Source organism: Strix aluco, chromosome 4, assembly GCF_031877795.1.
Source record: "Strix aluco isolate bStrAlu1 chromosome 4, bStrAlu1.hap1, whole genome shotgun sequence".
NCBI lineage: Eukaryota > Metazoa > Chordata > Aves > Strigiformes > Strigidae > Strix > Strix aluco.
The window spans coordinates 126,063,867-126,078,558 of NC_133934.1; the positions used below are offsets into that span (position 1 = coordinate 126,063,867).

Consider the following 14,692-nt stretch of genomic DNA (forward strand, 5'->3'; position numbering starts at 1 on the left):
CAGGCAGAAACAGCATCTCTGGTAACAGCTCAATAGGGGCAGACGGAGGTAGAAGACGAGCTGAGGGTCAGGAAAGGGCTTGCAACAACCACGAGTTTCAATTAACTGAAAACAGCAGAGGCTGCCTGAAATAAAGCTCCTTCTCGTATCAGCCAACACTCAAGGCAACTGCATTTTTGACCATCAAAGCAAAACCAAAAAGCTTTGCTCTCTGCAATTGCTCACAGACCTTAGCTGGGAAGTAATCCTGCCATTCAACATTTTAGCGAGAGAAAGGCTTTCTCAGGCTCCTGGAAGGACCACACAGCACAGACGTGCCAGAGACATTCCCAGGTATTATACATGCATATCAGATGTGAAACTCTTCTCAGAAGTACATTTTAACTCTCAAGCAGACAGCCCTTAAAATAGGAGTAGCTGAACTGAAGGGTGGGAGTGGAACAGTGAAACATTTGCAGGGACCCATCCAGGTCACTGCTAACTCCAAATACACATTTTGCAGCCAACACTCCTCAAAGAAAGGTTGGAACTGCTCACTTGGAGGTTCTCAAGTCAACAGCGCTATTGGAAAAAGACCCTTGGGATGGGTTCAACTCTACCACCCCCTGATCCCTGCCACCCAGGGATGCTGAAGGGAAAGAGCCACCTTACCCCAAAGGAGATGTTTCCAAGAGCAGAGATGACTCACATCCTAGAGGGACTGTTCCAAAAACTGTAAGGAGGTGCAGAGGGCTAGCAGACACGTGGACATCCTCTCCATTGCCCAGCAAACTGAATCCCACCCTCAGCAGAAACACGGCAATATTACCTCTGTATAGGCTTACCTTTTGCATACACAGAACTAGTTGTTTTGTGATGAAAGGCAAAGCAAGGACCCAGCACTTATCCCCCCTGGAATATTCCTACAAGGTTCATCACTGATTAAAGTGATTTTGGCTCCCCACCACCCCCCCAGACTGGCCTTTCTGCCTCTGGGTTCTTGCACATAGCCGGGAGGGCAGCACTCAGGGACTGAATTACCAGGGTTACAATTCTTGGCTGTGTACTTTTAACTACAGTGAGGCATTGGCAGAGCTCAGCGCACTAATTCACCTCCATGTAAACATGATTATTTTAAATTAACTCCAGACGAGGTTTAACTGTAAAAACATCTCCAGTTTTTGAAGCATTTTTAAGTGTTCAGCTTGGAGTTGTTTTCATTACAGCAAGAACTTACCCTTTTTTCAGTTTACAAAGAATATTTTCAGAATTAATGATGTCCCAGCAACCCCCCAACTATAACACGACGCTTGAACGAAAGTCACAAGTCTGAAAATCAAGCTGCACCAGGATTTCACGGCTTGGATTTTCCCTTTCTTAGCTGGCCGTTTCTTTCCTTACAAGCAGGAATGCTTTCTGGCTTCAAAGCCAAGTTGAAGAAGAGAAGTGAAAACAGTAAGAGGTATTCACTTGGCCGCATTTCTTTCAATGTTTCTGGCATAGAGTTCCCGTTATAGCTTGCAAGGAGAAGTGGCAGAAGAACATTGTGTATACATTGTAATGGTTGTACTTTCTCTGAACAGACATGCTTCCAGGAGGCGGCAGATTAAAGAACTGGTGTTACTTCAGACAGAGAAAAATAACATCTTGCCAGTTGTGTTTATTTGTAGGGACCCATGATTTATGCTTTCCCATTTGTAGAGGGGTTGAGAGAAATGGATCACGTGGGCTCTGTTTAGATAATCCCTGAGGAAATTCAGACTACATCAGGCGGGGAGAGATAGGGTTTGTTCTCGTAGATGAGAGAGGCTGGGAAATGGCAGGGAGATGCGAGATTTCCTGAAGATCCTGGAATGAAGTTCAAGGCTCCGATTTTCTGAAAAGATTGAGTGTGGGTTGTGAGAATGAAGCAATTAAGATAACAAAAATAGTCCAGGTAGGTAGGGATGAACAGGCCTTTGCTATTATTTACTGACCCAGTGCAGAGAAAAAAAAAGAAGAGTTCCTCCCTAAAGGCTCTTTGCCTGCCAAACCGTACAAGAAGATGCAAAACTGTTGCTACAAGCACGAAAAGGGATCTGTCACCCTCTGACTCACACTCCTGCTCTTTGTTTTCCAAAAGGATGCTTCTTTGTGGTGTGGTCCCATCTCATCCCTCTGCACCCTCCTGGTTTTAGCAGGACTTGCAGAAACTGACCACTATTGTCCCTGTGAAGGTCTGTAAGAACCTCAACAAAAGCACTAGCATTCCCTGCCCTGAGAAACATCCTTATCAAAATTAGAGGAAGCAAGGATGCGACTGCTTTTAAAAAGAAAATACTTATTGCAAAGATGATTTTAGCTAATTGATCTGCAGAAACAAAACAAAGCAAACCAAAATCAGCTGTTCAAAGTCTGGCATCGAAAGAGGCAATAGCACAACAGCCTGAGCACAGAACGGGAAATCCTCCTCAGTCTTGAGCTGCAAAGTTGATGGGCCAGAGGAATCCCTTACTCTACAGCACCTGGCACTGTACTGCCTAGAAAGCTGCATTAAACAATCAGCATTAACAGATGTAAGTGCTATTTAAGCAGATGCTGGGTTTCATAGCAAGTACCACGTTTGATCCGTGGCTCGGTGCCCGCTGCTTTGCCATAGGTGCTGATTAAGAAAACACAGCAGGGAAGGAGCCGTGACTCGGCAGCACGGAAGGGAAGACGATATTTATGTGACAGATGCAGGATGCTGAATGCCCTTCTCCAAGGGCACATCACGCAGGAAGAGCACAATTTCCAAGACTGTCAGAATAAAAAGAAGGGGGAAAAAAAATGACAGGATGCCACTCACCCAGCAAAATCCCCAGTCACTGCAAGAAGCGTCTCCCAGAACCTATTAAAAATAAGCTCTAAGTCATCATTTCAGTGGCAAGATTTTTACAAGGTGATCAAACAGTCAGCTATCCAGGTGATAACAGGCTGCAGGGTGAGTACAACTGTACACATATTAGGAAACAGGCACCAACTGGGGGAGAATTTTTCAGCTGGCAGTAAGAAATCAGTGTGCTGAGATGGTAGAGCAGGGAACGACCCCACCGATACGACTGCAGCATGTCCCTGCACAGGGGGCTCTGCCTGCTGCCAGTTCAAGGCAAAATGAAGCATTAGCAACCCTAAATTGCAGGGCTGGGCACTCCTGCCAGGAAAAGACAGAGCCCAGAGAGGGCCTGAAGAGTCAGAGCTGCTGCCTTGCCTGCCTGGGGCAGGCTGGATGAAGACAGGCACTGCTGGGACTGCCCTGCCTGCTTGCTGGCCGTGGTTTCTCTGCCTTCCTCCCCAACCTGCCTCCCGGCAGCTGCCCGGGCTGCCAGCTCATCTGCAAAGTAGACAGCAGTAGCAGGATTGTGACTTTCCAGTTGGTTTCAGTTTTTTGAGTTTTAGTAAAGTTCTTTGCTCAGCACCTGCTCAACTCTTCAGATGACTGATTTTTGCATTTCTCCTCAATTATTTTTCTGAGAACTGCCCTAGACCTGCAATGGCAACTATATGGGCAAGAATCCCACTGGTTTTTAGTTCAAGCCATTTCAGGGGCTTCACATACCACTTCAAGATACTCAATAGCTTCAGTGCAGGAGCCATCAGCCTGGAAGACCTACAGGCCTTTGGGATGAAGTCTGATCAGAACAACGATGCTTCTCTGCCCCAAATAAGCTCGACAGAGGGGTGAAAAAGCACGTCTTCCCAAAACGGCCCTTTCTTGGCCTGGAAATATTGAGGAATTACCTCCTCCATGAACAAGGCACCACACAGGCTTCTGATTCCACTTCTGATTTCTGATTTGACTTTTCTCTTACCTTCTGGTTTCTAACCTAAATATGAAACAAAGCATAAGAAAGAAAAATAACCCCTAAACTGTAAGAGTCCACTTGGTGCACTCACCTCTCAAGGCAGAGAATGAGAGCAAAAGGCAAAAGCAGGTTCCACTTTCTACTCAAAATTTAACAAAAGCTCTAGACACGGACACAGGATTGTGGGTTTGTATTACTGCCATGACAGGAGCAGGGCCCAGGGTGTTATTATGGCCTTTGCTCAGCTGGCCACATCACCGTAGTGAGATTTCAATTATTTTTTTTGTTTTTAATTTCTGGAAAAAGCTTCTGTTGCAGTTCCCTCACTTGGCCCAAGGACACCACAACATCAAGATTTGGATAAATGATTTGGCCATATTTGCAGGATCAAAGAAGCAAAATCAAATCCAAGTCCTGGAAGGTTGGGGGAGGCATCAACACACAGGAGTGCAGCAGGACAAGGGGAGAAATGAAAAAAGAGAGCTCCATAGGAACACGCCTGCCAACCAGTACAAGCATCACAATGCTTATACAATAGCTTTCAGCCCCACACACAACACACTGCTGGACACCTCTAGAAAGGATGAACTCACGTCATATCGATTTCGCAGGATGCAATCCTCTTGTCTTTCTGTCTTAAACTCTTGTGCCGAGTGTTAACGGCAAGCTGTTAAACAGCTGCAGGGTTCCAGCTCTTAAACGACTACATTTCAGACTGGGATCCAGCGAAATTTTGCACATGTGTGATTTTAAACATCTGAGTAGTTAATTCACAGGGAGGAGGTTGGCACGTACATCTTTACTCAGTCAGGACAGAAACGTTATCCTGTAGCAATCTGTAAAGCACCTTGGAAGGTTAGCACGTGTTTTCAGCAGGTAATTTTGACAACTTCCATCTCTGAGCTATGAATGGGAATAACAAAAAACTCACTTTATCCAATTTCCCACAATTCAGATAAGATTAGCGCACATGAAATTTTCTGCTTCCTATACTGAAAACTGAGATAATTCAGCTAAACAGGGGAAGGGTGACACTGGCATCAGACAAACTACCTGGCAGCTTATGGCTGGGGGCCTGTCCCAGGAGCCTGTGCTGGCCTGGGAGCGGGGATCTCCGCCTGTGCCAGGAACTGCATGACGTCCCTGTAGATCCACCCGTTCTCTTTACTGCTGCCATCCTCACCATACAGCATCTCTCTTTTTCCTTCAGGCAGAGGGAGGAGAAAAAAAACCTGGATTTTGAGCACCTCACTTCCAAACTGACAGATTTTACTTATCAAAGTAAGAAAAAGATGCCCTGCAAATACAAATGCTTCTGACATTTCAGTTTTTCACTTTCCTATACTGCAAGTCTAATCCATGAACAAACACCCTCGTTCCAGTGCTTTCCTAATGCAAGACACAAGGAAGCTTCACCAGGAATTCAGTCAAACCAAAAAATAAAGCCAGGGTTTTGCTTTCCACATGACAATCCTGAAATCCAGTAACACTCCCCTACCGCCCCACCTCTCTGCTGCTGAGAATTAACTGAAAAATATAGCTGTATAGAGGTGTTTTTTTAATACTTTTCCTGGATGGAATTCTATTTGATGCCTTTAAGCTTTGATGACATACCCCAATGACTTGCTTGGAAGAAATCCATTTAGCAAGCCTGCAAATCATGCTGTTTCAGTTCTGTGAGTGCCCATGAGAAATATGCATTTTCAATCATAAAAGCTGTAGAAACAAAATGGAACTTGGAGATGCAGACAGACGAATTCCTTATCACGGCTTGGCTGTGTTCACAGAACATGTGCTTACCATTTCAAAGTCCGGAAAACTATTTGCAGGAATCTGAAATAGAAGACTGAATCCAAAAGTAAGAAATAGATAAATTTCTAGAAGATACTTTTTTTTTTTTTTCCCATTTCAAAGGAAAAATGGAGACTCTGATTAAAACCAAAGCAAAAAACCCCACCCCCCCCCCGCAGCCTTTAGCTTTTCACAGGAATATTAATACTTGTAATACAATCTATGGGCAGGTGCCAGATTTACAGAGGTCCGTTTATGTGGCAGGATACTTCATTTTGGGGAAGATTTGGGGAAGGAAAAGCAAATAGTTTGCACTTTCTTCACCTCTCCAAAATTCTCTTTGAATGGGAACAGCGGAGGTTGCAGTGGGGATGAACAATTCGCACATCCCACTGCCATGGTGTAATCCCCACCAGCAGCAGATCTTCGAAGCACAGTGCCAGGCACCCAGAAAGCTTCCAAAAAGATCAATCAGTCACTTCGAGTTGGGAGAGAACGTAACTCGATGGGAAATCTTCAAAACTGATTGAAAATGGTCTTCATTGGGCATTTTCTGACATACTTTCCTAAAAACACAGCTCATTTCTACAGGATTCAGTCAGTGACAATGACAACACCTTTGATTTAAATGCATTTGTTTCCAAGAAGAGAAAAAGAAGAGAATTAGAGCAAAATGTGAGATGCTCAGCACTGCAGACAGTAAAACCCAACAGTTATTTTCCTGGTACGATGAGATGACTGGCTCTGCCACCAGCCAGGGCTGTCTCACCCTTCCCCGTGCACTCTCCTTGCCTGTGTACCCATCTGCTGCCTCCCATCTCATCCGCAGTTTGTCAGCTGCCTGCATGTTCTCGATTCGGTTACTGTTATTTTGTTTAGCAAAGCTTAGTCCTGATCCAGGCCTACAGCTCTGGGCGCAAGAACAGTACAGCTCATTTGCTTTTTACACTGCAACAAAGGCGACCTAAATTATATATGAGCATGCTAAAAAACCATGGCAGATTGACAGAGCGCTTGGAATATAGTTTCATGAAGGTTTTCTCTTGCAGGAAAGCTGGTTTAAGAAGCTCTTGCCCTCCTCACTGCATTTCGTTATCCTCTCAGTTGTTCTAGCACAACCACTTCATGCCCTGCTGTAGCAACCAGCTGCAGGGTAAAAGAGCATCTCCGCCATCCCCAAAAAAGCTGCTGCTTTTTAAACATTGCTCGTGACAATAGTCTGATTTATAGTGCAGTTCCACAGACAGCAGCAATCGGCACAACCTTGCAGATACTTTCCTCTGCTCGTGGTGGCCTGTCACACTGTAAGAACATCTAGAAGCAGCTTTACTGCTGGAGATAATGTTTGTGGCATCACATGCTGGAAACCAGCTCCCCGTAATGCTGTCTCACTTGTACCTTTTATTTTTTTGAAGTGATGTTGCATTTTGCATGAAGCCTGCCACGCTTTTACCCGTCACCCAAACCCGCTAGTTACACATCTGTCAAGAGAGACAAGAAATCAACTCTGTAACATCCTAAAGAGACGCCCTTTAAAGTTGAATCCTCTGGATATTACTGACCTTGAACGGTTGAAGCTCTCTTTTTCCACCTACCCTTGCAGATTCTGCAGCAAATCAACAGAACCAATGAAATCAAAATAAAACCAAAAGGAATCTTTCTCTATTACGGAGAGATGAAATCAGTGCAGGCTCCATAAAATAAGAGTAATGGGAACTGTTCACAGTTATGAGTATGTGCAACCACAAAGTGCCATCATTAAGTGATGCAGTGAAGCTGGGCAGATGAAGTTATATGCTATGGTGTGACAGCAAGGTACAAGTCAACCAAAAAGGAGCATTTTTTCCTATCTTTTCAGAGACGCCTTCATGCCCCATGTCTTTGAAAGTGCCACAGTATCTCCCCTTTTCCACAGATATCCCATGAAAAGCTGAGACTAGATGAGGAACAGAGCAAAAGCTGTGTTTGCCCTGCTTGGAGAAGAGCTCCTTTCCTAGTTTTCCTACTTGAACATGTCTGAGTTCCTCTTTTTTTATTTCACTTGGATGATGCTTGGGGCAGACAATCCTACCTTCCTCCACAGCCACTGCTGGATTGACCACATTGTCCTGACTGAGACAATAAAAAACTGAACAGTCTCTGCAAGGGTGGTTAGGGATTATCTGCCTTCGGAAAGGTTGAGACTGCAGCAACTAGCTCTATCTCATGAGAAGGAGAACTTTACATTAAAAAATGTAAACAAATAACCTTACCTACACAATCTCGCATTCAGACATGTTTCAAGATGGGAAAAAATCTTTAGGGAAACAAATATCAAAATGCTGAAAAATTCCTGTAATTCTGAAAAAAGAAATTCCTCATAATAACAATACAAATTCTAGTGGTCTCTTTCACATACAATTTTGAATTACTCTCTTGTGATAGCAGTCTTCTGAGGATGAATAAGCTCTGACGATACCTAGAAACACAATCTTCTTGCAAACTTTGGTTTCAAATATATTTCCCTTTGGCTCAACATTTTAACGGTACTGACATTACACTGAGCCAAGCATTTTTTTCTATCAGTGATTCAGCCATGATATCAGCCATGATATCAGCCAGATATCAGCCATGGATTTTAATACCGATCACCTTCACGTTCATCTGTACACACAATAAATATTTAAATGGCCATTACTGATGTAAACTCACAATGATTCTGAAAGAATTGCATTTTATTTGCTTAAAAATATTTGATATATTCACAAACAGAATCGTTGCTTAGATTTATAATCATAACAAAACTGTAAGAAAAATAGAAAATAAACAGTACTGGAAGACTGGTATTTTGATGAAACACCCAGACTATCACACTAGGCAGACAGATGTACCAATGACAAAATCCTCAGACAATGACTATCATAAAAAGCCATAAGCTTTAAAACGTATCTGTCCCTGAAGAATCTGAATCGCCATGTATACTACTCATACTCTGCGTTTGGTTATCTGTATTCATGGAAGGCAGCTTCACTGACACCTTTGCTGCAGAAACATGTGAATGTAAATGTGGGGCAGCATCCTCTCCTAAAAAAAATAAGAAAAGCAAAACAAAACACATTATTTGCTGTCTATGACAAACAACTAAACTGTACTGAAGTCATCTCCACATTGCATCACTCCATGGAAATACAAAAACACAGACACACTTACTGTCCACAATTTTGAGGCTTTTCAGAGTGCTGTTAGAGCCATCAGAGTTCTCTTTATCAGGTAACAAAGGGATGAATTTCTGTGCATATATAGACTGGGTTGTATTTACATACAGATACACTACACACACACACACACACATATATAATCTCCAGTAGGCCCAGGATAACTTCAAATATGTATACTGGTGTTTTCCACAGAAATGAAACGAGATCTGTAGATTCTAACAGTATTTCTAAATTCCATCTATATGTGTGTGTCTGCATCAAACCCTTAGAAAACATTCAGGTTGTTCAAGACCACACATCTATATACAAACTTAAAAAGCAAAGCAATACAAGTTGAAGCCATTGGCTACAAGTCCTACAGGAAAAAAACACCCTACTAATGCTTCAACTGCCCAAAACACAACTGAGATGTTTTATTTCTTCTCTATCTCCAACTCACTTCCCTGACTCATTAAGGGTCCTTCTTGCTACTCCTTTGTGGTTTATCTCCCTTCTTTCATCCTCCAACAGACTCCAGAGAAAATGTAGACAGCCCCCACTCTGGAGTTGTGTCTTTCAGGACTTCACAAGCCATGTTCATCTTCCAGCAAGTCCAAGATGGCACCTTGACACTTCCCATTCTTGTGATCTGACCCTGCAAAATGTGGGACATCCTGGAAGAGGGACAAGCCACCACACAGCCCAGCCACTGCCATGCCAGCAGGCCCTGCAAGGGAGGGGGACATGTCCCACAGAGCTTCCAGCAGCACTGGCTGCTGAGCAGCTGTGAAAGGTGACTGCAGTGCTGAAAAGTCCTGTCTGGGAACCACTGGAGGGGTAGAAAACAACCTGTAGCCAGACACCAGAGATGGAAAGGGAGAAGGGTTATGGGCAAGAGTTAGTGTATTTAGCCAGAGGAAGGAGACAAGACGAATCAATTCATAGAGCAGGAGGAGCTCCAAGACATGGATCAGGCTGCAGACACAGAACGAAGGAGGACAAGAGAAATGACATTGGATGAATGGTACAACATTCACAAAACTACAGAAAGAGCATTTTGAGATTTCAGCTGTCCTAGGGACATTTATTTGAAGTGCAGCAGCTACAAGCAGAACAAATGCATATGAGTCTGCATACAACAGCAAAGGCTCTCTTGGAGTTTGTTCTTATTCCAATAAGCGGTAACAATTTTCCCTTTCTCTGTGATAGACTAGGTAATTAAAACACTATTTTCCCAATAAAACCAAGAAGTTAGGCTTTCTTTCACCCCAGTTAATTATCTACTCTGTCACTGTAGTAGTAATCTGCTTTCATCTGACTTGTAGCAAAGCATGCTTCAAATGGCTAATTAAAACAACAAAAACCCACTGCTAAAATAAAATTTCATCCAGTGTTTTTCATGCTAGAACAGCTGCCAACAGCCTAGGAAGTCAAACACGAACGAGGCCAAAGACAGTAAAGCCAGTACATGGAGCAACCTGCGCCAGCCAAGCCTCTTGCCCTTCAGGAAGGCAAAGCTCTGGGGAGGTAGCAAGAGCATAAGAGCATTTTTTGTGTCCCCAGGGAATCAACACGTCGCCTGCTCGCCACAGCCACTTACGCACTTTGCAAGAAGCAATGTCCGTAGTTTCACTAGACTATCCTCACTAGTTGGACAGCTTTCATCACCCCCAGTCCAAATCCTTCTACAAAGCACAGCTGCCAACGTTTGGGTTGGCATGGGCCGGAGCAAACCTCACACGTAAGCAGTAAGAAGACATGAGAAATCCTACAGCTTCTGAACAGGATCCTGAACAGGATTCAAAAGCACATTTGTGGCAAGACCACAAAGATGCACAAGCAACGTTATGTGTTTTGTTTTTCCAGAAGTACTTCCATGAGCTTAGACTGTAGCCGTGTTTGCGTGATAAAAATAGGTTTTTCAGAAGGGGAACTGCAGAAAAGCAAAGCGTTTATTTGGTTAGACGTGAAGCTGACACACAGTAAAGATGTGAATGTGTAATGCCCAAGGAAACTTTGTAAATCATCCTAGATGCTAAAGCAACTCTCCAACACTGTATGTAGTCTGATGCTTTCAAAGCATGAACTTTGTTAATAATTTCCACAGTCGTGTCACATTCCATGATGTCATTGTTTCAACAGCTGTTTTCAGGTTTGAAGAAACAAGAAACAAGAAAAAAAGAAACAAGAAAAAAAGAAACAAGAAAAAAAGAAACAAGAACAAGAAACAAAAAAGAAAAAAGAAAAAAAGAAAAAAAAAAAGAAAAAATAGAGGGGGAAAAAAAAAAAATTCCCTTATCCCAAAGCTCTGTAGTAACTTCCCAAGTATTTCATTCTGGGGTGCTGAAAGAAAGTATCATATGAGTCTACATTCTTCCTAACACATACTCTAATATATTTCACAGACATACTATAGCTCAATTTTATGATGGATATAAGATGCTAAAAGGACAGAAAAATCAAAAGAATAATTCCATCTACTTGTTCAACAGAAAAGTTACCAGGACCTGAGTTATCTAAATATCCTTAAAGATAAGCTTAAAAATATGCAAAGTAAACGTTTCCCTTTTTTTAAAGACAGAAACCTGAAGTCTTTGAATTTGTTAGATGCACACAGAAAATACAGAACCTTGATTTTCACCATTTTAATTGTAAAAAAACCAATAGATATTCTATTTCAGCTACATGGGAGATTCTGCTCCATGACTGTAACTTTCCAGGATAGAAAACTGCCAGTCCTGAAACTCTACATGGGCCCAAAGATACAACTACTAAGTTACTCTCACATGTGCTTTACCATTATCACCTCTTGCTTATCTAACCTCGTGCATGCACAGTGCATAAAACACATTCATATGGACAGATAGAGATGGGCATGTGAATAAATATACAAATACAAGCACACAGGCTTAAATGTTTGTATTCCTGCTCACATATATGTTTTGAGGCACACATATTTACTGATGTCTGTATCTGCCTTTCGCTTGTATAGTCCCTGGCCAGCTCCTTCTTTAACAATGTGATATTCCATTTTAGTTCTTCTCCCCATCAGAGAACTGCTTATAACCAATACTAAGATGGTTTCCCCTTAAACACTGAGCTCTTCACTGCCACAAATATGCAGACTGCAATAGTGTTTATAATCTTCTGATATGCCATAAAATGGAATGGAAAATTCCTCCATGTACAAAGCAGGGCAGGGCAGGAAGGCAGGTAACCTTCACAGCTTTTTTCCCCTCTTTAGAGGCTCTGGAAGTACTCAATACAATTTTGTAATCATGTACTTAGATGTATTTATAAAAATTTTCCTTGTTAAAATCCAATAAATGGAATGTGTGACCTGAGGTGACCTCTAGTTCTCCAAATTCATTGTCACTGTCTAATAGAATACATTCATATAAACTGTGAGGACTGGCACTCTTAATAAGTGTGTAAGGGTCCTTGACTGGTAGACACTCAGTGGTGACTGAAAACATCTCAGTGACCCACTGATGGAAAAGGTCAGATTTCAGACTAGAGATTTTTCCCGTTCTTGGCAATCTGTAACAAATTCATGTACAGTACTAAATTTCCAGATCTTTGTTTAACAGAAACATAAAAATTAATGGTGTGTCAACCATCCGGTGACCTGTGAAGGGAGTTTTTCTCTAAGAGGTACCATCACACAGAGAGTATGCTATATACAAGTGTATCGTGAATGTATGCCAAATGGAAAAGGAATTAAACACACTGAAGGGAGGTTTGGTTACTAATACCATATGGCAACAATAAGAACAAAGAAAAATGTTTAAATCTTTCTTTTTAAATTTTTCTATTTGGCAAAATAAAAAGACTAAACAAGTCTGACTTTTAAGCCAAATAAAAACCACGTGCTTTAACTCCTTCAAGTCGGTGTCCATACACTAAATAAAACTTCTATTTTTAATCTATCTGGAGGTAAAGCAGACCCATATCTTGTAAGTGGAAAAGAGGTATCTTCAAGACACTAAATAGAGAGGGGTTTGAAGGATGAGGACCCAGGTTATTGCTTTAGTATAAAACCAGAACCACAATTACTGTAATTACCTACATATTATTTCCTAAAATTTACAGCAGCCCCCAGCAACCCTCTCTCTACTCTCTAACGTAACAACTGAAGCAGCTACCTTCTAGAGCAAGAATAAACTTCCAAGCATATGTAAAAACAACGCCAGCGCAGTGCTCCCATTCCTTTAATAGCACGGGTTGATATGAATTGCTTGTTTCTTCTTCTGCCAGATTCCAGCTGCTTCACTTTGTTTATTACTGACTTCAAAGTTTAAAACACTGTCCTGTCCCAACAAATAACTTCCTCCAGATGGCATTATCTCAAGCGTTCAGAGCACTGGCGATAGCACAGCACCTGCAGATCTGTAACTCAGCACCTCAAAATCTTTAATGAAAGTGCCTTCTTTTTTTTTTTTTTTTCCTTCTGTGTCATTCCCCCATTTTGCTCTTTCCTTACAAAAAAGGATTTACATCTAGGATATGGTTACAAAGACCGTTAGCAGGGAAACAGAATTGTCAGAAATTCTTTACGGTAATGAGTGTAAAGTAGAAGAACAGCTACAAGCCCAAAGGTAACAGAACCACTGTCAATAGAAAAACTTTATCTGCTCCTCTTACCTATAAGTAAAGATGTGAGATACGTATTTGTGCCAGTGTGTGTCCGATCCATGTCTCCATGGGTGTCTGTATTGTAACAAAGAAAAATTAACTAATTTTCATACATGGTTGTACAGGCAAGTTACCAAGTATAGCAACCCAAGAAGCAGCATTTTCAGCAAAATCAAAATTATTTCAGATTTGCTGGGCTAACATATACTGATAAGAAACATCCATATTTTGATTTAAGCAGTTCTGAAGGCTACACTGAAAGGATAAAATACACTGTAATGTCAGTCATGTTACTAATTATAATTATGTACCGTATTTTCAGTTCAGACTCATGTCTAGCTATACCTGGCATATCAACAAAATTCAATGCTTCTGGAATTTAATGATTTATACAGTTGAAAGTGGGTATGGTAGGGAACTAGTTACATGGTCTCAAGATGGTAAAGAATACAGCATTCTCAGGAATAAGCAGGACCATCAACAGTTTCTCAAATAATCCAATTGTTTGGACAAAATTACTCTCCATTCATTAGGAATTATAGCTTCTCCACTTTGCTAGCCCTGGCCACCTTGAATCCATATGCATATTTATGTTATTGTGGAGAAGGTGTCCCTTCTCAGCTCTGCCAGAGATGAAGCAAAAATGCTCAAGCATGTGTATTTTTTAGGCCTGGGATTCTTCTCAATGTGCAAATGCTTTGCTAAGCACAGGGCCCCTGGCTGCAGGTCAGGCCGCTGCCTTCCACTAGGATAGATACAGAAAGCAAGAATAAGATGCTCTGCAAACGCATGCAGTTCTGTTTTCGTAACTCAAAACCAGACTGCCCCTAACTTAGCCAGTTTCATGACAAACAGAAAAGACTCTAGGCAAACTTAGGCCAAATTTCTAGGGCTGAGTTACATGAAAGGGGTAGATTTACAATTAAAACACTTCAGTTGTTTTACAGAAATGGACTGACATCTGTAGGACTTGAGCCAAAAATGTCTGGATTTAAAAGCATGAGTCTACTGCATGAGCTGAAAAAACACAGTTTCATTCTCAAAGGCTTCAGCCAACTCATAAACCTCCATAAGTGGGCCACAGACACCAGTGGAGACAGAAAACTATATAGTATGAGTTCAGTTCAAGTTTTGACCTAAACTTGGCAAATTCCACCTTCCCATGGTGTAATGTACTTACAGAAACTCTGCATACAAGCACACAGAAAATAAACATGCATACACACACGTGCTTTTCTTTTTTTGTTTGTTTGTTTAAATCCTAATGTATATCCTAGCTATAAATAT

The 14,692-nt window shown here is 41.8% G+C and overlaps 1 protein-coding gene across 6 annotated transcripts in view; it reads right to left on the minus strand.

Annotated features, from left to right (window-relative positions):
- Positions 1 to 8,287: 8,287 nt before the first annotated feature.
- The window catches only part of KIAA0586 (KIAA0586 ortholog), a 74,120-nt gene continuing 67,715 nt past the window's right edge, over positions 8,288 to 14,692 (minus strand). For 5 of the 6 annotated variants that reach the window (XM_074821013.1, XM_074821011.1, XM_074821010.1 and 2 more), the window contains 2 exons: positions 13,415 to 13,480; positions 8,288 to 8,657 (listed from right to left, as the gene is read on the minus strand). In XM_074821013.1, the coding sequence (XP_074677114.1) occupies positions 8,512 to 8,657; positions 13,415 to 13,480 (212 nt within the window). In that variant the 3' untranslated portion in view covers positions 8,288 to 8,511. The remainder of the gene's footprint in view (positions 8,658 to 13,414; positions 13,481 to 14,692) is intronic. The other variant, XR_012622868.1, reaches the window with a different exon arrangement.